General features: G+C 43.7%; 2 protein-coding genes across 3 annotated transcripts in view; one reads left to right on the top strand and one right to left on the bottom strand.

Annotated features, from left to right (window-relative positions):
• Rint1 (RAD50 interactor 1) overlaps positions 1-5,975 on the bottom strand; it is a 28,710-nt gene extending 22,735 nt beyond the window's left edge. Inside the window, exons 1-3 of the mRNA XM_028778104.1 lie at positions 5,934-5,975; positions 5,472-5,517; positions 3,449-3,633 (exon numbers count right to left, since the gene is read on the bottom strand). Of these exons, the coding sequence (XP_028633937.1) occupies positions 3,449-3,633; positions 5,472-5,517; positions 5,934-5,975 (273 nt within the window). The remainder of the gene's footprint in view (positions 1-3,448; positions 3,634-5,471; positions 5,518-5,933) is intronic.
• A 1,997-nt stretch (positions 5,976-7,972) lies between these two features.
• The window catches only part of Pus7 (pseudouridine synthase 7), a 40,960-nt gene continuing 22,440 nt past the window's right edge, over positions 7,973-26,492 (top strand). Inside the window, exons 1-6 of one of the 2 annotated variants that reach the window (XM_028778105.1) lie at positions 7,973-8,063; positions 13,623-14,025; positions 16,061-16,145; positions 16,262-16,363; positions 19,242-19,386; positions 24,963-25,074. In XM_028778105.1, coding sequence (XP_028633938.1) covers positions 13,631-14,025; positions 16,061-16,145; positions 16,262-16,363; positions 19,242-19,386; positions 24,963-25,074 — 839 coding nt within the window. In that variant the 5' untranslated portion in view covers positions 7,973-8,063; positions 13,623-13,630. Of the gene's footprint in view, positions 8,064-13,622; positions 14,026-16,060; positions 16,146-16,261; positions 16,364-19,241; positions 19,387-24,962; positions 25,075-26,492 lie in introns of those variants that run through there. The other variant, XM_028778106.1, reaches the window with a different exon arrangement.

The following is a 26,492-nucleotide window of genomic DNA, read 5'->3' as shown; positions in this document are numbered from 1 at the left end:
AGTTCAGAAGGGAGGAGGGAAGACAAGGAGGCATCACAAATGACTGGTCGATGCTAGCAGGAGGAAGGCAAGCATCAGACTCCTAGGATGCAGGGCTGGTGAAGGAGCACAAATGACTGGGGTCGTTGCTAGCAGGAGGAAGGCAAGCATCAGACTCCTGGGATGCAAGGCTGGTGGGAGTTTGTCAAACTGACACAAGCTAGAGAGTCATCTGAGAAGAGGCTTCCATCAGACAGGCCTTTAGGCAAGTCTGTGGGCATTTTCTTGCTTAATGTGGAAGGGCCCAAGCCACTGTGGGTAGTGCCACCCCTAGGCAGGTAGTCCTCAGTTATATAAAAAACTAAGCTGAGCAAGCTGTGAAGGATAAGCCAGTAGACATTTCTCCACAGTCTCTGCATCATTTCCTGCCTCCAGGTCCCTGCCTTGACTTTCTTCAGTGATAGACCATGACACGCAAGAGTAAGCTAAAAAACCTCTTTCTTTCCCAAGCATTTTATCATAGCATTAGAAAGCAAAACCTGAGTGTTAAACAGATGGTAATGCTACTAGCCACTGAGGGAAACCTGTTAAGAGACAAATGAGAATAATTTTGGACATGCTCATTTTAAATCTGTGGTGGTTTGAATAGCTATGGTCCCCATAGACTCATGTGTGTGAATGCTTGGCCTATGGAGAGTGGCCCTATTAGGAGATGTAGCCTTGCTGGAGTAGGCATGGCCTTGTTGGAGTAGGCGTGGCCTTGCTGGAGTAGGCGTGGCCTTGCTGGAGTAGGCGTGGCCTTGCTGGAGTAGGCATGGCCTTGCTGGAGTAGGCGTGGCCTTGCTGGAGTAGGCGTGGCCTTGTTGGAGTAGGCATGGCCTTGCTGGAGTAGGCGTGGCCTTGTTGGGGGAAGTATGTCACTGTAGGGGTGGGCTTTGAAGTCTCCAATATTCAATGTAAGTCTTCTTACTGCTGCAGATCAAGATGTAGAACCCTTTGGTTCCTTCTCCAGCACTATGTCTGTCTGGACATTTGCATGCTTCCCACCATGATGACTATGGACCAAACCTCTAAAACTGTAAGCCAGCCCCAATGAAATGTTGTCCTTATAAGAGTTGCTTTGGTCATGGCATCTCTTGACAGCAATGAAACCCTGACTAAAACAAGGTTCAAGTATGGACTTTAGCAAGTCTCTGTGGTTTTTAGGGAAACAAGCTTGATTAAAGGGGTAAGAAAGCTAATGGCAAGCTAGAAAATGGACAATGATAAAAAAGACTTTTAAAATGCCTGACAGACAAATGAATGAACAGATGCCTACTAAAAAATGAAGGGAAGGATTTTGATTTGTTTTATGGGGAAGAACTAGATATGTTCATCTACTGAGAAGACTGGTGGTGAAGCAAAGGAAAAAGCAAACTAAGGCCACTGACTGCCAAGGTACTGCGAAGGAGGTAGGGTAAGCTGGGAAGGAGCTAGGGTGTAGGGCTGCCCTAGTATTGACCTCTGCTGATAGGCTTATGTGGGGTAGAAGTGTAGCACTGACAGACAGAGAGGAGGGATGGAGAGAGTGGGGGTCGGCAGGCATGTGCAAAGTACATGGTACATGCAAACAAAAACATCATAATGAAACCTACTTATATACTAAGAACATTAGAGGTATAGTTCTAAAGGCCAGGGGTAGCAGGTGGTACTCTGCAGGTAAAACATTTGCAAGATAAACTTGATCACCCCCAAGTCTGATCTCTGGATCCCATGTGAAGGTTCCATGCCCTCTGCATCAGTTCCTGTCTCCAGGTTCCTGCCCTCTGCATCAGTTCCTGTCTCCAGGTTCCTGCCCTCTGCATCAGTTCCTGTCTCCAGGTTCCTGCCTTTAGTTTCTGCTTGGCAGTGTGCTTGCTTTGCACGCATGAAGCCCTGAGTTTGATCCCTGGGCACAAAATTTGGTGGTACATGTTGAAAATCCTAACACCCCAGAGATGGAAGGAAGAAGATCAGAAGTTCAAGGCCCTTCTCTGCTACACAATTAAAAGCTCATCTGGGACCCTGTTGTTTTTTTTTTTTTAAAAAAAAAAAAAAATAGTTTACCTCTGAAAAGGTAAAACAGATTACAAATAAGTTTGGAAATGTGGAATAGACTGTTAAATCAATACACTCAGGCTGGTGAGATGGCTCAGCAATTAAGAGCACTGACTGCTCTTCCGGAGGTCATAAGTTCAAATCCCAGCAACCACATGGTGGCTCACAACCATCAGTAATAAGACCTGATGCCCTCTTATGGGGTGCCTGAGGACAGCTACAGTGTACTTACATATAATAAATAAATAAAAACCTTTGGGACGGAGCGAGCGTGGCTGGAGCGAGGGAAAAGAGAAGAGGAAAAAAAAAATCAATACACTCATGCAAGATGCTTCACTTTTTGGTTAGAGAAGAGGCAACAGCATATTGACCACCACAGGAAATCACGTGGAGAAACTTCAGGATGACTGAGGACCATGTAAGATTTCATGGCAAGGCTGAAGACAACTATGATGGCACACCGCTGATTGGCCCATCCTTGAATCAGTCAGGAGTGTGATATCCTCCAAGAGCCTTGCAGGAATGGAAAAGCTGAGGGTTCCCACTGCATAGAGACTACCAGTAGGTATGACAGGAAAGCAGGGAGGTGTGGAGGCCTAACTCAGCCTAACTCAACGCATGGGGTGAGGAGAGCAAAAAGACACACCACTCCCACATATCCAGAGTTGGCTCACCCTAATTAGTTTCTTATATGATAAAACGCTTTCCCTTTGACAGAGTACTGCAACTATAAAGAGCTTATCTTTAGCTTAAGTACCATGTTTGTAGTAAAATGAAACTATAAAGATGTATAAAAGCAGAAACTAACCTTTCAGCTGGCACTCGGCAATCATTCTTACAGTTCTCTCAGGTTTTTCTTATTTTTTTATGACAGAGTTCCATGGAACCCAGGATGGTCTAAAATCATCCCATAGCTGAGGCTGGCCTTGAACTCTTGATGCAGCTGCCTCCTACCTCCATGTGCTGAGGTTGTCAGTGTGTGCCACCACTCCTGGCAACCACTGTACATTGCTCATGTTTCTTCCTATCTGTGCACCTGGAATAAACACTTGGAATGGTTGTGTGTAACTAACTACACATTCTGAAATTAGTCATAAAGCTATTTTAGAAGTTAACTGAATGAAAGTGATATAAAATGCTAGCTATCATAAGAAATTATTGAATCAAAATGATATAAAATGTTAGCTATCGCTTTGTTTTCAAAGATGCAAGTTGGTAGGAACTCTTCCTTAACTGATAGCTATGTAGCAAGGGTCGTTAAAGCCTGTCTCTCAGTCAAAGGCTCCCTGTTATGGTCTGCATCATCAGTGCACAATATGCAATACACATGATGCTGCTTCTGTTCCATTTCCATGGAGACAATTGACAGAGCTGCACTGAGGCTAACACTTACCTGCTCTTCTAACTTCACTTTGCTTTCTGTCATTTTTTCTATGAGTTTACCAAGTTTCTTCAAAGATTTAAGGTCACTTCCCACTTCCTTCTCTATGAACGCAGACACGTACAAAAGAAGCTCATCGTCATGGCTACCTTGGCTAGGCTGCTTGCTTCCAGCAAGAGCTACAGTGTCCACGCCACCTACAAAAAGGGAAAGCATCTACTCAGCAGCACTGCATTACAGGAAGTCTAACAGCCATGAGGCTATAAGAAAGATATGCAGGTTAGCACACTAGAGGTTTAACTGAGGGCTGGAGGCGGCTCCGGGGTACAGCACTTGCCTATTATGTGCCAGAACATGGGTTCAATTCTCAGCACTTCCTGATCATCTGACTAGAACATATCTATATTAAATCTCTTGTTCCATATCCATGCATCTGAGTGTACGTAGACAGAACCTGAATGATAAGGGCAAAGCAATTAATCAGCCAATTACCAGAGAAGCTCATGGGCTGAGAAAGTTTAGAGCAAAGGCAAAATTCTCCAAATCTCAGAGTTTACAAGAGTCATACGTATGACAATACGTAACTTTTCAAAGTTGATAAGGAACCATAAAATGATCTAGAATCTAAGGGTTCTTCTGGCTTTAATAAATATGGAAAATAATATCTATTATTGGAACAATAATATCTATTATTATCTATTATTGGAACATATTGAAAAAATATGAAAAACAATATTGTAATATCTATTATTGGAACATATTGAAAAAAAAACTGAGATGTAATCCCATACATAAAAAACCGTACAGATAAGACTTTTGAAACCATATTTACTTATTGCAAGAGAAAAAGGCAATAGAGGACAACATTTACTAAGCATTAAAACTAGTAATGGGGGACTAGAGAGATGGGTCAGTAGTTAAGAGCTCTGACTGCTCTTCCAGGGGACTCAGGTTCAATTCCCAGGACCCACATGGCAAATCACAACTGTCTGTAACTCCAGTTCCAGGGGATCCAACACCCTCTCTCAGACATATATGCAGGCAGAACACTAATGCACATAAAATAACAACAACAACAACAACAACAATAATAGAAAGCCAAGCAATGCAGAGAGCAGGCAGAGATGACAGTGAACTTTAACCTTATTTCAGATTAGGAACTCTCCTAGTCTATTCTGGGCTTAAAAGCTTATGTTTCCCTATGAACAAGCCCTCATGCTCTGGGCTCTACTTTCTTCCAGTATCATAGGATGCTTTACTAAACACAGGTTAAGTTGCCACTAATACTCTGTGGAGCAAGGGCCAAATACCCAAACAAAAAATTTCTAAATATTTTTAAACAAATTAAGAAAACATTTTTTACTCAATAAAAATCCACTTGAAAAGCAACTGAACTGCCAAGTGTGACAGTGCGTACCTATAACCACAGCACTAGGGAGCAGAGGCAGGTGAACCCAGAGGTTTAAGCCAACCTGGGCTACACAGTAAAAAAATAAATAATAATAATAATAAAAACAAACAAAACAACAACAAAAAACTCTTAAAAAAGGAGAGATTTAAAAGCAATTAGATCACTTCCTTTTGTGCACATGTGTTTGCTTCCATGAGTTTACGTGTACCACGTGTAAGCAAGAGCTACTTGAAGCAAATTTCAATTGCATATCCACTGAAGGCAAAAGTACAAGTAAGCGATTATCAGATCTCTTCCTTGAACCCAGTAACAGTGACCAGCATTACTCCCTCCGAATACCTGATAAGGAGCTGATGGTTCATTAAGACGACAGGTCCCAGTGAAGTCAAACCAGTCACTGCACTAGGTGGAGTGTCAAAGTGTTCTTTCTATAGTTTATGATCTTAGAGAGACAAAAGTCCACATGCAGAAATAACTAATATTTATTACTGTTTAAGCATTGTACAGAAAAAAAATACTTCATTTAAAAGATTGCAGGCTAAGAAACCTTTTTAGCAGACTCTGAAAGAGCAAGCTTCCAAGGACAGCTAGACAAAAAGAACTAAGGATTTGGAGTCTGCTTACTTTTCTCCTCTGCGTTCTTCATGTCGTCACCGCTCTCGGGGCAGCACTGGCAGAAAAACAGGTGTGGCAAATAAGTTAGACTAAAGTAAGTGGAATTCATACAAAACTCCAAAAGGTCCCGTACTGTCGGGCGGAGAGGTCCTAGGCGCCTCTCCCAGGGGCATGCCTGACACTACTGTCACCTTCCCAGAGATCTAGACCACCTCCCCAGCATCCAAGTTACCCTGCCTGGACACTGAGGCCACCTTCCCATCAACTCTCAAAACTGTCATCTTCTGGGACATCGGACACTGCACAGTGACTACCTCCCCTGGGACGCCCTTGACTGCCTCGGGCCGAGAGAATCACCGCCACAGGCTTCCAAGTTAATCTGGCGGGAACAATGTCTCGGAGGGTGGGGGAGTCTATGCCACCTCACAGGGTCGCCAGCGTCCCTTCCCCGGGTTTCCAGGGACGCCTCACCGGGGCTGCCGGCACCTCGCCGATCTCGCCAACTGCAAGCATCCTGCCTCCGCACGAGTCCTGGATTCCATGCACCGCCAGCCTGGCCTGCAGAGTCTGGCTAGGAAACACACTAACTAGGCGACCAGACCAGCCTTCAGAGATGCCGGGTTGAGCGCCACCTCGACTTCCTATCGCCGACTCTCTGGTTCCGTTCTTTTGGCCTAGAGAGGCGTAACTGCAGCACCGCTGTCCTTTCCGTGCCGCCCCCTGATGGTCGGCTGTCAGGACTGCCGCTCAAGAAAGGCAGCGACCCTACTGCTTCCCAGGCTGTGAAGGTTAGCATCCTCCTCTGTGGCAGAGCTCCCTTCACTTCTTTGGAGTTACTAAAAATATAATTCGGTCCGGTCATAGTGATTCACACTTGTAACCCCACCATTTGGTAGGTGAAGGCAGGAGGATCAGGATTTCAAAGTCAACTCCAGCTACACACTGAGTTCAAGGCCACCCTTGACTACAGATAACAAATCTCAAAAAAGAGAGGGAGGGGAGGAGAGGGTTGGGGAGAAAGAAAATACTTTGGCCTCCTTATGATGGTGAACCTCATAATTCGGGAGCAGAGGCAGGAAGATTGCCACTAGTCCCAGTCCAGCTTGATCTGTAAAGTGAGTTCAGTATCAGCTAGAGCAACATAGAGAACATCTGTCTCAAGAAAACTCACTGAGGTGCAGACATATGTGCAGACAAAACACCCACACACATAAAATGAAAACAGCATTTAGGTGCACACCTTTTAATCCCAGAACTCAGGAGGCAGAGGTAGGTGAATCTTTCTGAGTTCAAGGCAAGCCTGATCTACATAGTTTCTCTCTGCACTCTCTAGGCACCAGTCACACACTTGGTATACAGTCATACATCCAGACAAAACATTCACACACTTTAAAAAATAAAAATAATAAAATAAATTTTAAAAATTAAAGCAGAGTCTAGGCTATATTACACTACATAGTTGTATTTGAGTCTGCTGACCTTAGAGCATTAACTTATTAATTTACCATAGCCCAAGAGTGTGGAAATGTACAAGAATTAGTGAAATAGGCTAGGCATGGTGCCGTAAGTCTATAATTGCAGTACTTTCATGGCTGAGGGAGGAGAGTCTTGAATTTGGGACCAGCCTGGCCTGTGTACTGAGCACCTATCTTAAAAAGGAAAAAAAGAATGAATGAATGAGTGAATGACTGACTGAATTAATTAATTAATTAATTAAAGACAAAGAAAAGAATTTAAGGTAGATAACTACGGAGAATAATCTTAGAGGAAGACAATGTAGAAGCCATAAGTCTAAACTAAATAAATATATATGACTGTGGTGATTTGAATGAGAATGCCCCCACAGGTTCATGCTTTTGTTTGTTTTGTTGTTGTTGTTGTTTAAAAAAAAACAAAACAGGGTCTTACCTAATCCACATTTACCTGGAATTCCTTACATATCCTTAAGCTTCTGATCCTTCTGCCTCCATCACCTGAGTGCTTGGATTACAGGTTTATGACTCTCCACAAATCTTGATTTATTTTATCATATTTTATTTTACCCTGAGTTGAAGTCTGGAAAAATATTAGATCTGAAGTGCTATGGGATACTTTAATTTGGTAAGACTGCTACTTGAAGAAAAATACCATTTTATTTTTCTTTATACCAAAGCATTAACCAGCTTTGATGAGATTTTCTTGAAGAGTAAGAAACCCATTCTATTAATATACACTATTAACCATAATAAAAGGCCATAGCTGTGAAAGAAGCTCCCATTCAAGCACAATTAACAACTAGTAAGGCAGTCTCTGTTTTTGAAGTCCTAAAGGTGTTCAGGGTTTCTTGCACATTAGCAAGACACTTCCCAGGCGCCGACGAGCGTCGTCCTCGGGGAGCCGTGGGCGGGCGGAGCGGGCCCCGCCCCGGGGCGTGGTCGGCGCGACGCTGCGCCGCACGTGTGCGAGCCCGGCGTCTGGTGGGAGAGGCTGTCCCCGTGGGTCCCCGCGCGGTGCACCCCGTGTGGGTCGGTGCTGGCCGCCGCCTCCGAGTCACTACCGCCGCCCTCCCGCGTCCGGAGCCGAGCGCCTTCTTCGTCGCTCCGCCCGCACCTCAGGCTCCTGGTAAGTGCGCTTCTCTGCGGCGTGGCCCCAGGCCTCCGGAGAGGCGCGCGGCCGGTGAGGGAGGGCGGCCGTGGTCGCCGCGCGCGCCGCTCCGGGTTTCTCCGCCGCCGGCTCCATCTTTCCCGCTCTCCAGTCTCTGCTCCACGCTCCCGGATCCTTGATCCCAGACCCCTAATTCCCGATCCATACTTCCCGATCCCGGCTCTTCGTCCTCATCCCTGCCGGTCGTCAGGCGGCGCCGCGTTCCGATCACCTCACTGGCCGCGGCGCTGTGGGCTAGAACCTTCTTTTCCCTCTCCTTCCTTGCTTTGCGGTGCCTCAGGCGCTCCTGAAACTGTTGAAAAAGCAAACCGACCTTTTCCCGGTCTTGCTCAGCGCTCCCAGATCGCCTGCACTGGTCCCAGCCTGGTGCTGGGTACTGGCCGCAGATGTTTTACTTGCTAGGCAGGCCTTGGGAGCCGCTGCTCTTCTTAACCCGGAGAAGCGATCAGGCTGACATCTGGGTTTCTCCAGCCTCTGCTGGGTGACTGTGCCGGCTGTTTACCCTTTGGGCCATAGCACCAGCCCTTCACTGAGGGGCTTTAAAATGACCAACACGTTGCTGTTAACTAGTGCCTGTCAAGGAAGAAGAGTTGGAAGAGAGTTTAGTTCAAGGCCACTTCTTTTTTTTTTTTTTTTTTTTTTTGGTTTTTCGAGACAGGGTTTCTCTGTATAGCCCGGGCTGTCCTGGAACTCACTCTGTAGACCAGGCTGGCCTCGAACTCAGAAATCCGCCTGCCTCTGCCTCCCGAGTGCTGGAATTAAAGGCGTGCGCCACCACCGCCCGGCTCAAGGCCACTTCTTAAAAAAGAAAAAAAAATCTCTAAAATATAGCTGTTACTTTGGTTTGTTTCCACTCTTAAACAACAACAAAAATCCATGGCCACCTGTAAAACACTGTGTCCCAGTGTCAGGGCAATGGCTTTATTATTGAAGGAGCTGTCAGAAATCAGACTGTTCACTGTAGTGAGAAAGGGGAAATCATGTCCAGTCATTAGCAAATAGCCAACAGTCAGAATTTGTTAATTTAATAAGTTCATTTGAACACATACCTCTTTTGTTTTGAGACAGAAGTTACTATGTAGACCAGGCTGGCCTGGAACTCCTAGGCTTGGGTCACTGCCAGCTGTTCAACACCTCTGTTGGAGCCTGGTGCAATACAGGGCACCGAGGAGCCTGAGAGTTGGCAGCATGTCTGTTACCCTGACTCCTAGCTGGGGTCGCAGGCTCTGTTCTGCTCCCATGGAACGCTCACATTTTTCAGGTCTACTTTCTTCAAGTCTTTAAAACTAAAACACTTTTACAGACCTAAAGCAGACGGGCAGGCACAGGCAGCAAAAGTCATGCACGCAGCCTGCCTCAGGGACTTTACAGTCAGACTGCCCAGCTCGCTCACAGATGCAAAGGGAACACCGGTCCTTGGGAGTCAGATCCCAGGTCTTGCCATTTAGTAAGTGGGTCATCTGGGTAGGTGTGGCTTCACCCCAGACCACACCTTTCTCTGCTTTACTTCTAAGTGGCTTGCATGTCCTGATACTGGGATTGTTTGTTTGCAATACCAAGGACTGAACCTAGGGCATACTAGACAAATGTTCTGCTTCTGAGCATATCCCCCACAAATTTATTTTGTTTTTAAATATATCTTTAAGTAGGCTGTAATCTGTTTGATGGCAAGACGTCTTCCATTTTTCTCTACTGCCTACCCAGGATATGCTCAATAAAGGTTAGAGCAGATGGCTCTGATAAACTTAACAGTTTTTCAGATTAGGATGTGGAGGGAGTTCTGCCATTAAAGAAAGTAATGCCTGGCCTTTCAGGCCTAAGCAGGAAGATCACAAGTTCAAAGCCCACCCGGCTACATTATCAGGGACATTCCGAGCATCTTAGCAAGACCCTGTCTCAAAGTGAGAACAGAACAGTGTGGTTCATTGTTAGCATGCTTGTTTATCGTGCTCAGCATTTCATGAGACCCTGTCTCAAAAAACAATCGTGTCTAAAGGAGCAAACCATGGTTAAGCAGCAGCAATAGCTCAAGAGTCAAAAACTGAGTAAGAAGTATCCCAGGGACGTGCCGTGGTGACACATACCTTAAATCCCAGCACTTAGGAAGCAGAGGCAGGTGACAGCCAGGGCTATGTGGGGAGACCGTATCTCAAAAAAAGCATCCCGTATGCCATGTCCCCTCTTTCCAGGGAACAATAAATGCCAATGAGCCAAGGTGGATGGCAGCAGATATCAGAGACTAGCCAAGGCACCGTGGTTTAGTTTTCCAACAATTTAAGACAGAGTAAGGGAGCCACTTACTAAATGGCAAGACCTGGGATCTGACTCCCAAGGTCTCGTGTTCCCTTTGCATCTGGGAGTGAGGTGGGCAGTCTGACTGTAAAGTCCCTGAGGCAGGCTGCATGCATGGCTTTTGCTGCCTGTGCCTGCCCGTCTGCTGAGAGTTGTGTGGTCTCTGGATGGGCATCAGGCTCTTCTAGGACCTGATTATTTGGAGCCCATTACTGTAAGTACTCTTCCTCAATGATTGCTCACGTGCTCATATGTCTGCCATGAAGTAAGATCTGCCAAGTCTTAGGATTTGCTTTATTTTTATTATCTATCCATGGCTGTTTCTAGTTTTTCATTAACCTTAGAGGACTAGAATATTTTTAGAGCTCATTTATGGTTTTTAAGGATAAGTTCACTTTTCTATCTCTTTGTAATAAGAATAGGAAAAACTTCCATTCTTAACTCCAATTTCCAGTAAGATCAAGTAGTTAGATGCACACATCTGGAATATCTTTATTTTGATTGCCCTGCGTTTGATCCTTTCCTAAGCTCTTCTTTACTGGGCACAGGTGTGTGCTGTCTTAGATTTTGCTCTGTATATTGCAGATAGTCCAGTTAAGTAATCTTGTTTTTTGTCTATGTCTTTAAATTAATTTTTTAAACATTTTTTAGATTTTTTTTATTTTTCACATATTAATTTATTTTTGTTTATTTTATTTATGAATGCTCTGCTGCATGTTCACATGCATGCCAAAAAAAGGCCATCAGATCCCTTTATAGATGGTCATGAACCACCATGTGGTTGCTGGGAATTGAACTCAGGACCTCTGGAACAGCACCTAGTGCTCTTAACCACTGAACCATCTCTCCAGCCTGACTGTGTCTTTTTAAATGTGGTGATGTACACATAATAACTGGTATAGTGGAACACTTCTACAATTCTAGCACTCAGGAGGCTGAGGTTGGAGAGTTAAGAGTTAAAGCCCTACCTTGTATATTTACAATTATGATTTGTTTTGTATTCCTTTTATCTCGTGTCTGTGTAATTGTGTGTGTGTGTCTGTGTGTGTGTGTGTGTGTGTGTGTGTGTGTGTACACTATGGGAGTCAGTTCTCCCCCTCCACCATGTGAGTCCTGAAGACTTACCAAGTCTGGCATTCTCACGCCCTTACACTGAGCTCACTTGCTGGCTTTGCACCTTACTTTTGAGAAGAGGTCTCACTGAATGTGGAGCTCAACAATTCAGCTAGATTGGCTAGCAGAGAGCCCCAGAGAATCCTTCTGTCTCCACCTTGCCAGCCTCCAGGCTTTTTGTAGAAGAAAGGGGAAAAAAAACTATGAATGATAAAGATCAAGTTCAGATCTTCGTCTGTTCGAGGCAAGCACTTTACTGACTAACTACCTTCTTGCTGTTTTGAGTCAGAATCTCTTGTATCCCTCGCTGGCCTTGAACTCCTGGTCCTTCTATTTCTACCTTTCAGTGCTGAGATTGCCCGTGTATAACACCATACCTGGCTGACTTTATAGGTACTATACAACAGCTCCCCATAACTCTTGGTACATGTGCTTTTGTTTTATGCTACTGTATTTTATCAGTTTTGAAAAGATAATGCGTATGCCTAGAGCAAGGTTATAATAAAATAATGGCAGAAACACAACTGTTATTATCTAACCACCTAGGTCTTCCCTAACTGCCTGGGTCCTCCCTCACCACCTAGGTCCTCCCTTACCACCTAGATCCTCCCCAGGAAGGAATTGCCTTTTGCAGTTCCTAGACAGTTGTGCCTGACTTATTCAGCTTACTTATTTTTAATTTGTTTTATGTGTATGTATGTGTACCTGCTTGTCTGTACATGTACTGTTGTACAAAGATACCTGCACACACCAAGACAGAGCACTGGATCCCCTAGAATTGATGTGACAGGATTTGATTGTGAGCCTACTACATGGGGGTTCTGGGAGCTGAACTTGAGTCCTCTGAAAGAGCAGCAAGTACTCTTGACTTCTCAGCCATCCATCCCTTTAGCTCCTAAATTCTGTTTGGTGGTGGTGGTGCTGCTGGTGGTGGTGCTGCTGCTGCTGCTGCTGCTGCTGTTTTTAGTTTTCAAATTTTATATGTGTGAGAGTTTAACCAGCATGTGTGCATATATACCACACACATGTTTGGTTTCTGCAGAGGTCAGAAGGCATCAGATCCCTTGAAACAAGTTAGGGATGGTTGTGTACCACTGTGTAGGAGGGTATTAGGAACCAAACCCAGGTCCTCTGCCAGAGCAATAAATACACTTAACTGCTAAGCCATCTTGCCAGCCCCTTTCTAAATTATGCTCTTAAGAAAAATTCCTTAAAAAACAAAAAAACCCCACATAATTCTGGCTTAAAATGACGTGTGTGTGTGTGTGTGTACCTTGTTTGTTTGTTTGCTTGTTTGTTTTTTGAAGAAGGGTCCTTCTTTATAGCCCTCACTGGCCTGAAACTCACAGAAATCCACCTGCATCTACCTCTCAAATGCTAGGATTCTAGGCATGTGCCACCAGACCTGACTACTCTCATAACTTCTGGTACAAGCTATTGTGCTAGTTTTCTTCTTTTATACATTAGTCTGCACGGCAATGTCAGAATTACTTTTTTTCTCATTCAAAGTTAATTTCATATTTTATTTATATGTATGTGTGTTGGTGTGTGCCACATATTTTCGATTGCCTTAGAAGTCCAGAAGAGAGTGTCTATTCCCCTGGAGCTGGACCTGCAGGTGGTTGGGAGCCACCTTATATGTGTGCTAGGAACCAAACTTGGGTTCTCTGGAGGATCAGCACATGTTCTTCTTTCTTTCTTTCCTTCTTTCTTTCTTTCTTTCTTTCTTTCTTTCTTTCTTTTTTTTTTTGAAGATTTATTTATTTAATTTGTATATGTGAATCTACTGTTGCTGTCTTCAGACACACCAGAAGAGGGCATCAGATCCCATTACAGATGGTTGTGAGCCACCATGTGGTTGCTGGGAATTGAACTCAGGACCTCTGGAAGAGCAGTCAGTGCTCTTAACTGCTGAGCCATCTCTCCAGCTCCCAGCAAGTATTCTTCTTAATCATTGAGCCATCTCTGCACACCCCTGAGAATTACTGTAATAAATTATTTTTTTAAGGACTCTCTGCACAAAGTTCAGCGTGCTTCTGTTTGCCAAACCAGCCTCTTTATGGGAGATTGTTAACGTTCTACTCTTTCTCCTCTGTCAATGTTTTCTTGGAGCCTTAAAGATGGAAATGACAAGTGTGTCCCTGAAACGAGGGTGCCTTGTTGTGGAAGATAATGACAGCGTGACCCCACAAGAGGAGACAAAGAAGCAGAAGGTGTCCGAGGGCTGTCTGACCAGCAGTCAGGATGGGATAGAGAATGACGGTCTACACCACAGTGAGAGTGAGCCTGGGGCTCCAGAAGCTGAAAGCGCTGTGAAAGATGGCAAGAATTCCAGCACTCGGGTGCAAGAGGAGGAAGTGGAGGAGGAGGAGGAAGACGGCCTTTCAGAGGCAGGGGAAGAGGAGGAACCGGAGAGTTTTGCGGACATGATGAAGCACGGGCTCACTGAACTTGATGTGGGCATCACCAAGTTTGTGAGTTCCCATCAAGGCTTCTCGGGGATCCTAAAAGAAAGGTGTGTTTAGCGAGCATGCTGGCTTTGGTTGAGCTAATACTCTCCTTGAGAAAGAAGTCAGCGATACAGTCTTGTATTTAGCTTTCTCTCCTTATTTCTTCCTAGGATTTATTCATGCTAGCCAAGCTCAGCTACTGCACTACAGTCCCGGCCCTTCCACTCTCCTTCTCTCTTTGCTCCCTCCTCCGTTTCTCCCATCTTCCCATCTTTCTGGTCTTTAAAAAAACACAACTCACCTTGGTTTGTTTGTGTTTTGAGACAGCTGACCGTCGGTCGGCTTGAGCTCTCAGTCCTCAGCCTCTTGAGTGTTAGGAACTTAGGGGTGTACCTTTACATTCAGCTTTCTGGTTTTGTTTTGTGTTTTTCTTTTTTAAATTTTGTTTAATGTATGATGCTCTGCTGCATATGCACCTGAAGGCCAGAAGAGGGCATCAGATCCCATGACAGATGGTTGTGAGCCACCATGTGGTTGCTGGGAATTGAGCTCAGGACCTCTGGAAGGTAATAGCCAGGGCTATTACCCACTGAGCCATCTCTAGCCCCTTGACTTTTCTAAACCCAAGGATTGTTTACACCTGTGATAAAAAAGTGGGCCAGAGTATCAGGGAGCTGCCTGAGTAAGGAAATGGTCTTGGGTTTTGAGCATGCTGAGTCTGTTACTAGGCTTTCAGCCTAAACCATATGCACAACAGGAAGGCCCTCTTGCTGCACTGTTTCTGTGATACTTTTTTCTTTCTGTTTTTCCTCTGTTTCTTTTGCTTTTAATCTCATTCTTTCCTAACAGGTTCTTGCTACATAAAGCAGTTAGGCTTTTTATTCACAGTATGAATTCTTAGTTCTTGTCAAGGAGAGATCTCTTGTAGGACTGTTTGAATAAACAGAATTTCCCAGTGATACAGGTTGTTAATGTTTGTGTGTAGAGGGGTGGTACTTGTTTTGTTGAATTTTTTTAGACATGTAAGGTTTTTTATTTCTTTTTTTAATTCATCATATAATCTTAACTTTTTCATCTGAATAGACCATATCTTCAGTAGGAAGGGGTTATTTGGAGCCAGAAATTGGATATGATCCCATTCAGGTCTTAGGAGGTGTTTAAGGCTCCTGAGCTTCAGTGTTCATACCTAGAAGGTAGAGAATGCTACCACAGTGAGAATCGCTGGAGTGTTAAGTGTGCTCGTGGAAACAAGCTTTCATGGTAGCTTAGGACGGGCTTACTGCATTCTGATTTAAGTATTTTTAATTAACTTATTTAGTTTTAGCTAACTAATGACTGTATTTATGACTTTAATATAGACTGAGGGGTGTGTGTGTGTGTGTGTGTGTGTGTGTGTGTGTGTGTGTGTGTAAGGCTAGAGGCCAACCTCAGGTGCCCTCCTCAGTCACTCTCCACATGGTTATTTTTAAAGGTTGATTTTATGTGTATGATGTGAGTCCCTGGATGTGTTTTTCTGTACCACATGTGCACAGTGCCTAAGGAAGATAGAAAAGGGCATCAGGTCCATTGGCTCTGCAGTTGCAGACAGTTGTGGGCTGCCATGAGGTTACTGAGGACCAAGCCCATGCTCTCTACAAGGGCAGCTAACGCTCTTAACCATGGAGCTATCTCTTCAATCCTTCTGTATTGTTTTTGAGACAGTCGTAAAGCCTCGGACCCACCAGTGCATGTAGACCTGCAGGCCAGCAGACTGCAGGGATCCTCTCATCTCTGCCTCCCCAGCAGACACCAGGCCTGCGTTACCACACCTGGCCTTTTCACTTCAAACGCAGTTGCTTGAGCTCTATACTGATGTGGCCCTAAATATTAATGAACTTTCCTTTTGCATTTGAACATATTCTCTATGATAATATTTTAGAAGCTTCTAGTATAAAACTGAATGCATTTCAGTGTCATTAAAATAAGAGAAAATTGCTTGATATTACTTGACAATAAAGATTTTCTTTAAATCTCTTGTTTTGAATGATAGTAAACTTTGTCCTGAAATTAGAAAGCAAAACAACATCCACTTCTTGAATGCTTTGGTTTTTTTTTCATTAGATACTCTGACTTTGTGGTTCACGAAATTGGGAAAGATGGACGAATCAGCCATTTGGATGACTTATCTGTTCCAGTGGACGAAGAGGTAAAAATGTCTCTAGAATAGAAAGCCATCTTCTGTATGTTGTCACTCTTCCCAGTGATCCTGGAAATGCAGTGTTACCGTCTGTGTATGACTCTCTTGCTTTCTTGTGGTTAAAGGACCCTCCAGAAGACGCTCTCACTGTCTTGACCGCTGAGAACAAGCAGCAGTTGGAGGAGCTTCAGCTTTTCAAAAATAAAGAAACCAGTGTTGCCATCGAGGTAAGCAGTGCAGGAAGTGAGGTCTCGGGGCTGGGCTGTTCCCATAGGGTAGATGTTAACACTTGACCACTGAAGAATATGTGCTTAACAAAACGGTGACTTATCTTACTGCTTTCAAAGGGCACAGTCTACCATCAATAGAGTATATTGTTTAAATCAGGGCAAATAATCAACTTCAGGATAAGTATATCAAAGGAAAAAGTTGGTTTGGTTTTATTCTTACTGAAGCAGGATCTCAGTGAGGGCTGGATTTGAACCTAGCTCCATCATGCACATGCTGAGATTATAGTGATCAGTGTATCTCTCTATAGCCCAGGCTGGCCTAAAATTCAGCCTCAATTTCCACCATGCCTGGCTAGCAAAGTAATCTTTTTCTACAAAAAGAAAGTCTGTGAGCGCAGTGTAACCAAGATCTGCTGTTTAGAACCACAGACAGATTCGTCCCTCCATGGTGGTCAGGCGCCATACCCTGGCAGGGTGCTCTGGCCTTACAGCATCTTAGTCTCTGAGGGACTAAGAGGGGAGAGGAGGGAGAGGGGAAGCAGAGGAGGGGCCCCTTTGCTCAGCCTGAATCCACTGCTGTCTGAGAAAAGGAGAGCTTAGATAACAGGTAGAAACCAGTGCCGCCATTCAAGCTTTTTCTTGTGGAATTGTATTTCCCTAGGTTAGCCCATGTAGTGATACTGTGGTGTTAACTAAATGTGGTACTGGAGATCAAAGGCTTCCTTCATTCCAGTCATGAGCTCTGCGTTGAGTCTCCCCACTTCCCTCTGGTTTTGTTTTGAGATAAGATCTCATGTGGACCAGGAAAAAATGGTTGGTTTTTGTTTGTTTGTTTTGAGACTTGGCATGACTATGTCACCTTGACTGGTCTTGGAACTCAGAGATCTGACTGCCTCTGCCTTACAAGTTCTGGGATTAAAGACACTCACCATCACGTTTATCCAAAAAAAATCTTATAAAGTCTATTTGGGGGCTTTTTTTAAACGGCCGTCAGTAGTAAGTAGTTTCGGAGCTCAGCCCAACAATTCGCTTCTTCAGCTTCTCTACATCCTGAGCCAGTCCTCTCCCCATTCCTGCTTTATCATCCTCCATGGCCAACAGCTGAGGCTAGAGAGATGACCAGCAGTTAAGACTACTTGTTCTTGCAGAGGATCTGAGTTCAATTCCTAGCACCCACATGGTGGCTCACAACTTTCTGAAACTCTAGTTCCAGGAGATCCAATGCCCTCTTCTGACCGTCTAGGGCACCAGGTACACATGTAGTACAAATACATACCTGGAAGCAAACATACACATGAGGGCTGAAGAGATGGCTCAGCAGTTAAGAGCACTGGCTTCTCTTGCAGAGGATCTGGGTTCAATTCCCAGCACACACGACAGCATGCAGCTGTCTGTAACTCCAGTTCTAGGGGATCTGACTCTCTCCAGTATAGACAAAACAGCAATGTATGAAAAATAAAAATAAATGAACAAGTAAACACACACAAAGTAAAAAAAAAAAAAAGAGTTTTTTTGAGAGGGGTGGTCTTTCGAGACAGGGTTTCTTATGTTGAGCTGGCTATCCTAGAATGTACTATGAAGACCACACTGGCTTCAAACTCACAAAGATCCACCTGCCTCTGCTTCCCAAGCGATGGGATTAAAGGTCTTAAACCACACAGTTCACTCATTGCAGTGAACATCTGCAGGTGAAGCTATTTGGGCAGAAGGGTGTAACACACCACAACCTCCACACACCACAACCTCCGTGACAAGTTTTGTTGTTTTTTAATTTGGTTTTGGTTTTGGGTTTTATTTTGTTTTGTTTTTTTTAGGGGGATGTTGCAAAGGGCCAAAAGATAAGAGGGATTGGAGTACATGATGTGAAATTCACAAAGAATCAGTTAAATAATATGTAACAAGCTAGAGCACAGGTTTCCCTGTGCCTTCCCCTTGTGTACATTGCCCGTGTGTAACAGAACTGTCACCCTGGAAGCTATGTGGTCTGCTGACGTTGTTAGAGGTAGGCAGCATGGTCCCATACAGATGACTCCATGTGGCAGGTCTCATATCGGGGGCTTACTGGAGGGGGGGTCAGAAGCAGCCTCTGGGAGAGAGAAAAGAGAGGGGGACAGGGAGAATGAGTCTTTTATCTGCACAAAGTGACGTGGGGGCGGGGATGACACGTGCAAAAGGACAGAGGCAGGAGCTGTTGCCTAGAGATGACACCAAGTCCCTGTGAGCTGGCAGTAAAGATGCCTGATTGCTGTGAAGTCACAGATGTGCCTGATGATGCTAACAGAAGTTTGAACTTTATTCTTTTTTTATGTTTATGTTTATGGGTGTTTTACCTGCATCACATATACCTGGGTACCACATATGTGCCTGGTGCACAAGGAGGCCAGAAGGCGGTATCAGACCTCCTGGGACTGGAGTTTTAGGCAGTTGTGAGCTGCCATGGGGGTGCCGAGAATGGACCCAGGTCTTCTGGGAGGACAGCCACTGCTCTTTCCTGCTGAACTGTCTCTACAGCCCCCGGTCTAACTTTGGTGTTCTGTTTTGTTTTCTTTTGTCTTTTGAGACAGGATTTCTCTGTGTGTCCCTGGCTGTCCTGGAACTCACTAGACCACCAAAGTTAAACTGGCACAGCAGTGCGTTAACAGGGGGATTGTGGAGATTACAGGAGGAGGTCCGTCTGAGGGCCTTGTGTAGTGTATCCAGATGGACATGCTCCATCAACAAGCCCTCGGGATCCGAAATATCAGAAATATCTGAAACACTAGGCAAGCATTCTTGTTGACTTTGTGGAATTGATGAACCTAGCCGTGTCTTCCCTAACTGTGTTATTTTCCTGTTTAATACTGTTAACTAATGCTATTTCCCCCGCTATCAATAGGTCATTGAGGACACCAAAGAGAAACGAACCATCATCCATCAAGCCATTAAATCTCTCTTCCCAGGACTAGAGACAAAAACAGAGGATAGAGAGGGGCGGAAATACATCGTAGCCTACCATGCAGCTGGCAAAAAGGCTTTGGCAAGTAAGTGTGACAGTGGCCTGCTGTCTCCTCCCTTGCTCCTGTGCCTCTTCATGTCCATGGGCTGACCTGCCATCTTATGGAGAGGGTCATGTCATGCTTCCGGAGGGGAGGGGGGTCAATAGTCATTTCAGATGTAGAGTAGGCTGTCAGTCTGTCTGTCTAGTGGACATTCAGCTTCGTATGTGAGTTAAGACATAGAAATTACAGTGGCACCTGAGAGACTCCTGTTTCCTGCAGAACAGAGTGGGCTGAGAACCAATTCAAGAAGAAGTGGAGGGATTATTGCTCATTGTGTGCTCTTAAAGGAGAAGGAGCCTTTCATAAGAGTTCACCTCCCCTCCTAGGGCCATGTTCCCTGCTCTGCTGCCAACATGGATATCTTCACTCATACACAGAAAACATGATATTTTAAGGAGTTAACCACTCACCTGAGTTCTTCTCTCATTATTTATTGTTCAGTCAACGTGAACATACTGTCAATCGCTTGATGTGTGTGTTCACCTATGTTCTCCACAGCCATGAGAATCTCTGTTCACTTATAATCCTAAGAAAAATTAGATATTTCTTGTTTTTTTTCCCATCATATCAATACATAAGATGTCAGTGTCTGTGCTACATGTCTCAAGTTCTCCTGTCAGTGGTCTGTTATTTCAAAGTAGTTGTGCCATAGTAAACCCATAGGATGATGTCATATGGGACTTGAACCCGTTAGGGCTTGGTCAGTATCCCCTAAATGAATTTAAGAGATAATGCTGTATAGAAGACTCTGTTGTTTGTAATGATGCTTCTGGTGAAGTGAAAGGGCTGAAGAAAAAAGCCAGATTGACCCCCTGAAAACAGTCAAACAGTTGAGTTGCTGGGGAGGGAAAAGTGGAGATCTGAAGATACTTCTCAACTGAGATCAAAAAAAAAAAAAAAAAAAAAGTGAAGCTGGGCACGGTGTCACATGCTTGCCATGGGAGGCTAAGGCAGGAGGATCTGCCTATGGCTGTTTGATTCTACAGTGTCTTAGCATCCTTGTCACACAAGCTTGCAAAGGACTTACTTACAAGGGAGGTGATTTCAGCGACTGAATTCCTGTGTTTTCAGTTCTCCCAAGGGCAGGATGTCACTTCCAGATGGAGAGGATAAAGGGAGACTTATCGAGTACAGCTGTGGGCATACTGGGTCTGAATCCTCTCATGGATACATTCGGGGAGGCTGCAGGTGACCAGCACTCGGTCAGCAGCCACCATGCAGAGAGTAAGGCCTTACTGTGCTAGTGTGGTCATGACGATGCAGATTGCAGCAGGCGCAAGCTATAAGGCTATGTGTGATGGGTTGCCTCTGTAAAAAGACCTTCATTTCTTAGGAGAGGCTGTATTTTGCACATGGACGAGGGAGTTTGTAGCCTAAGGTAGCCTTTATAGTTTGCCCTCTTTTTCTTTAAGTAATACTGTCTCATCTTGTTCTGATTCCATCTGGATTTCTGTGCTTATGTCACAGGCACCTTTTTGTTTGTTTTTGAGACAGGGTCTTACTATGTAGCCCTGGCTGGCTTCAAACTCACCATGTCTCAAACTGTCTGATCTCAAACTCAGAGATGAACATGTATCCTTTCTTCATAAGATTTTGTTGTAAGTGCGTTGTGTGGCGTGAAGCACCCCTCCCCATTTGAGTAACAGAATATTTTACTTTTCAAAGAAGTGCATTGGAAAGATGTTTGCCTAGACACCTGAACCTCTCAGGCTCGAGGGCGTTTAGGCAGAGGTGGGCTAAGTCTGTCTTCTGCCATTTCTTCCTCCTCACAAAGGCTATTTCTAGGCTGAGATAGTCATTGGAGAGGCTGCAGTCATCTTTTCTCCTCCTGTTCTCCTGTCCCCAGTTGAGAGTGTCCTGAAGTAAGCCAAAGAATCAGAGAACAGGACTGGAGGCATCATCCATGCCCTGAGAACAGAGCCCCATGCCAGTGTTGCCTGTTCTCCTGGGCCCTTTGATGTTGGGTACAGCAGTCTTTAAAGCTTTCGATTGGTTTTGGAGATTATCTGCTACCAAGCCCTGGTATAATCTCTCGGTTAGTTGATATTTAGCAAAGTTTCAGCACTCCTTTTTGTTTTCATTTATTTATCTTGGAGTGTCATATAGCCCAGGTTGACCTCAAACTCACATAGTGAGTGACCTTGAACTTCTGATCTTTCCAACTCCACTTCTGCCTCCTGAGTACTGAAATTATAGCTGTCCACCACCACACCCAAATTAGAGTTACAATAGTTTTAAATTTTATTTACCTTTTTAAATTGTTTTTTAGCTTTTTGAGTCAGGGTTTCTCTGTATCTCTGACTTTCTTGGAACTTGCTCTGTAGACCAGGCTGGCCCCGAACTCAGAGATCCACCTGCTTAACAAATGCTAGAATTAAAGGTATGTGCTGCCACCACCACCCACCAAGATTAACAATATTAAACTTTTCCCAAGTAGAATTGTGTGTTCTGAAACATAGACACGTTAACTTCTGAATCATAGTGCCCAGTATCAAAAATAACCAGCCATTAACCTAATCCAAAAAAGACACATTGCTTTACCTATTCGAGTATGGTAAATTTTATCAAGTTATTATAACAGTATACAAGCAAGTAATAGATTGATATTTTGGAATTATATGCATTCCACCACTTTTAAGAACTTGCTTTTTAACCACAAACTTCAAAAAGAGATCTGGGGCTGGTCATGGTAGCATACTTGTATCATCTGAGCTTTCAAGATGCAAAGGAACTGTGAGCTCATTCATGGCTAACCTGAGCTATGTAGTCCAAAAGGGCTACTGCCTTCAGGGAGGGAAAACTTGTATGATATATACAAGTTCTGTGTACTTTCTGAAGTAAATGGTTCCCAGACAGGCCTTTACCTACTCAGGAGAGAGAGGCGCAGACACAAGGAAACTCCCCGGATAGGCTCCAGGAAAAGAAAGAATCCCAGAACCACAGTGGAACGGGCTCCAGTGTGGCAGGGTAGTGGCCCGGAACTGTGCCCATCGCTGAGCAGCTCAGGAAACCACTAGTGCCTGTTTGCTTAACTAGAGTGGTATTGGAGTGACGACACTAGAAAAGAGTTCACACAGTAGGCCGAGATGGGAGGCAGCATACAGAGAGTGCTTTTTAAATAAAGTAGAAAAACAAAGAGAAAGGGGAAAGAGGTAGTAAGGAGAAGACATAAATGCAACTTACAAGATAAGGAGTCGAGAGTGTATTTTAAATATCAAATGCAAGGGCTAGAAAAAGGGGCAGGTGCAGACACAAGGACAGCCATAAAGGCAGTGGGAGGAGTAGATACTGAGAAGCAGAAGGCTGGCATATGGGTGCTTCCATGAAGATGGCCTTGAATAAGCAGAGAGAAGGTTCTACATGCTGCCCTGTTATATTGCCTTCCCTAGGCTTCCACCATTTGCCTTCCATATTCACAGAACCTCTGGGCATCATTTCCCCCGTCTCCCTTGTTGGTTGGTTTCCCTCTGTGTAGGTCTGGAGTGGGATGTTATACCTTCCTGAGGTAGTACCAGCCTTGTGGAAATAGGAAGCACATCGCAGGCCTTAGAATTCTTTACAAATGTATTATAAATTAGGGTGCCTTAAAAATGTGGAAAAACACTGTAACTCCATTCACATTTCTGGGTTAAGTGTACATTGTTTAGTGTTCCCAGAGGCTGGAGTTTGTGTAGAGTCCAAAGGATGGAATTTTTGCTTATTCAGAATATTCCCAGCCGGGCGATGGTGGCGCACGCCTTTAATCCCAGCACTTGGGAGGCAGAGGCAGGCGGATTTCTGAGTTCGAGGACAGCCAGGGCTACACAGAGAAACTCTGTCTCGAAAAAAACAAAAAAAAAAAGAATATTCCCAGTGCAGATGTTTACTCTCTTATATATTGAGTATTCCTAGAACATGAATGTTTGTTAGTTGCAGAGGCCCTTGAATTCATGGTCTGTGCTTAGATCAGCTAATAGGATGTGCATGCGTGCTTGTCAGCAGCACTCACTCGTGTCCTGTCAGGGGAGGAGACGTTTGGGTTTGTAGGCTCACAGCTGCACTGTTTCTTGTGCTCATCTGTAACTGCACTAAAGGCCAGTGCAGTCACCGATGAGTTACACTTCACTTTATTATAGACATCTATGATGATAAGGCAAGGGCAGAACCTGGCATTCACTGGACTTGTCTCCTAAGTCACTTAAGTCTATAATTTGGTGAATATAGAAAACTAATAATCGCAGTGTCCAGATTTTAAAGATTTTTACATTTCAGTGCAGGAAATTTATAAAACACACAACAGCATGAAGCAAAACAGCAGCTTCTCCGTACATAGTGTTTCAGACATTGCTTTCTGTATTTATGGGGAAAAAATCCGTAGAAAAAGTCATTCAATATGTAGACTTGAGGATTTGCTGTATCTTATGGCTGCAGATAGCATGGCTTGGAGGATGGTCTAGCATGCTCATTGTGAAGAGACTGAGACAGGAAGGCTGTGCCTAGAGGGGAGTTTCCTAGTTGTTCAGTGTTTGCCTCTGCCACATTCCACCGTCTGAACTGCTATTGACTAGCACAGAACTGTTAGGTGCTGTGGAAGTCTTCCGTCTAGCGTCCCCATGCGATCATGTGCATGCTCACCTCTAAAGCATGCTAACAGTACTGTAAATTAAACTTTGCTCTCTTCTGCTCTTTATGCTGTGCATTCGGACAGAGGTCAGAGCTGCGGCAGGTAAGAGCGGTTGGTGTTTCCTGTAGACAGGTGAAGTGCCAGTGTTGTGATAAGGGCTGAGTGCAGACAACTTGGCTTAAGGGTAATGAGCTAGAGGAAAAATGAAAAAGATATTTCCATTCACAAAACCCTATGGAAATTGTGAGAAATTCACTCCAAGAGCTGAAGAGGTCCTTGTAATATTTTTCTATACATGAATGTACAGACTGTTTCTACACATGACTCATAATCATCATGAAGGAAACTGATTTTCTTGGCATCTATACATACTGTGGTGCTTTTCTGAGGTGGGTTACTACTTGTCTATACTGGTTGATGGTTCTTTACATTGTAGATAAAATCACTAACCTGGTACCAAAAAGTGTTTTGCTTGACAAAGCCAGATGTTCCATTAATTTCCGTACCAGGAATATCTTCTGCCTCTGAACATAAAGGATTTCTAAGTTTGTGTGAAAAGACTTGTTTAAGGACAAAGGAAAAAAATTTCAAAACAAAGGGATTCTTCTAGTTGATTATACAAAATCCTTTTTTATAATTTTTCTTTCTTAGAGTTTTGTGCCATTGAAACTAGATACACTCCTGGACAACCAGCCCTCCTCTGTTGGATAGAGCTTGTGAATACTTGCAGTGTCTGTAAATTGTAGCTGCAGTTTAGTTTTCTCTGAGTCCTGATTTTTTTTTACTCTGAGTAGTTTAAATCTAAATCTTGCATTATTTAAAACGTGTTTCCAGATTGTAGCATGATTGAAATATTCAGTTAAAAGAACGGTTCTAACAAATAGACTATCCCAAGTCAGAGAGAGTTTTTTACAGTATATATGACATTTAAACTTTTTTTGTTGTTGTTTTTAAGATCCAAGAAAACATTCTTGGCCAAAGTCCCGGGGAAGTTACTGCCACTTTGTTCTCTACAAGGAAAACAAAGACACCATGGATGCCATCAATGTCCTGTCCAAGTACCTGCGGTTAGTGTCGTTCTTGTTCTTACATAGAGTGGTAAGGGAAGAGTGTATTCTGTCTTTCTGTGAGAGTGCAGCGAAAAGAAAAGGAATCAGAGATCAGTAAATGACAAATGATCTTCTTAATGGTAATGTTCTGGGAAGTACTGCAATAAACTTTTTAATCCCCATGCTAGTAATTCAAGATGAAAAAGCTCTAATGGCTATACAGGGTATGTGTTTTCCAGAACAGCCATCACAAAATACCAAGTATCTTAAACAGCAGAAGTCAGTCATAATTCTACCACAAATCCAGAAGCTGCAGGTTTCAGGATCAGAGTATATAGACTTTTTTTTCCTTTTTTTTTTCTTTTTTGATTTCGTTTGTATTTGTATGTTCAGGCATGGTCACTAGCCCTGTCTGTCCTAGAACTCTATGTACAATCCAGCCTAGAAGCCACATTGTAACCTGGTAATCTCTTTAAAGGCCTTGTTTCCAAATGTTAGTAGACTCTGAGATGGTGGGTGTCAAGGGCTCTTGGAGCCTGAGGAGAGTGCAGGTCAGCCCTGAGTACTGTACCTAATTAAATAACATTTCAAGTTTTTTACTAGCTTCCTGAAAAAAGAGTCTGTGGCTTCTAACCAGAGCCTCGTGTTCGGAGAGTAGATGGTCCTCCTAATGATGTAGACAGGTGGAAATAGTTCCTCTGGGATGGACAGTTGGGACTTCTGGGAGTAAGCAAGTACTCTGCTGAGGAACTTTTTCTGTCCTCATATCGGAACTATCCAGATTCCTGTTTTAGCACTTGGTGTTTTAAATATAGAGTTATAGATTATATTTAAGGTAAAAATCATATTACTGTAAATTTAAGTGTTGAGTTATAGATTATATTTAAGGTAAAAATCACATTACTATAACATCTTGAAAACTGAAGCTATAAAATGTTTACAGAGCTACATTATACCTCTAGAATGTCTCCCCCTTTACTGTCATAGTTTTATGTAACTTAACAAATTGTTTCTGACTACAGAGGAGTGCAACTTGTGTGTTTTTCCCTGATTACCTCAGTCTGAACACCAGTTGATTCTCTGATAGCCACAGAGGCTCTGAATCAAACCCTGCTGAGAAGGCAGCTTCTTGCTGCTTTAATTTGCACATTCATTTGTATTTTCCTCGATAAAGTTTCTCCTTATTCTCTTTTTTTGGGGGAGAGGGGGGATTAGTGGTTTATTCTGTAAAGTACAATGTGAAAAATATTGATTTTTTTTATTCTAAAATATTTTTCCTTTTTTATTGGATATTTTATTTATTTACATTTCAGATGTCATCCTCATTTCCCCTCCCTAGAACTCCCCCATCCCACCCCCTCCTCCTTTTTGCTTTTATACCATTTTAATTACATGGATGTATTAAGGTCAGTTCTAGCTTGAGGAACTAGCAATAC

The sequence above is a fragment of the Grammomys surdaster genome, unplaced genomic scaffold (assembly GCF_004785775.1).
Source record: "Grammomys surdaster isolate TR1022 unplaced genomic scaffold, NIH_TR_1.0 325, whole genome shotgun sequence".
Lineage (NCBI taxonomy): Eukaryota > Metazoa > Chordata > Mammalia > Rodentia > Muridae > Grammomys > Grammomys surdaster.
This window is presented reverse-complemented; position numbering and strand designations above follow the sequence as displayed.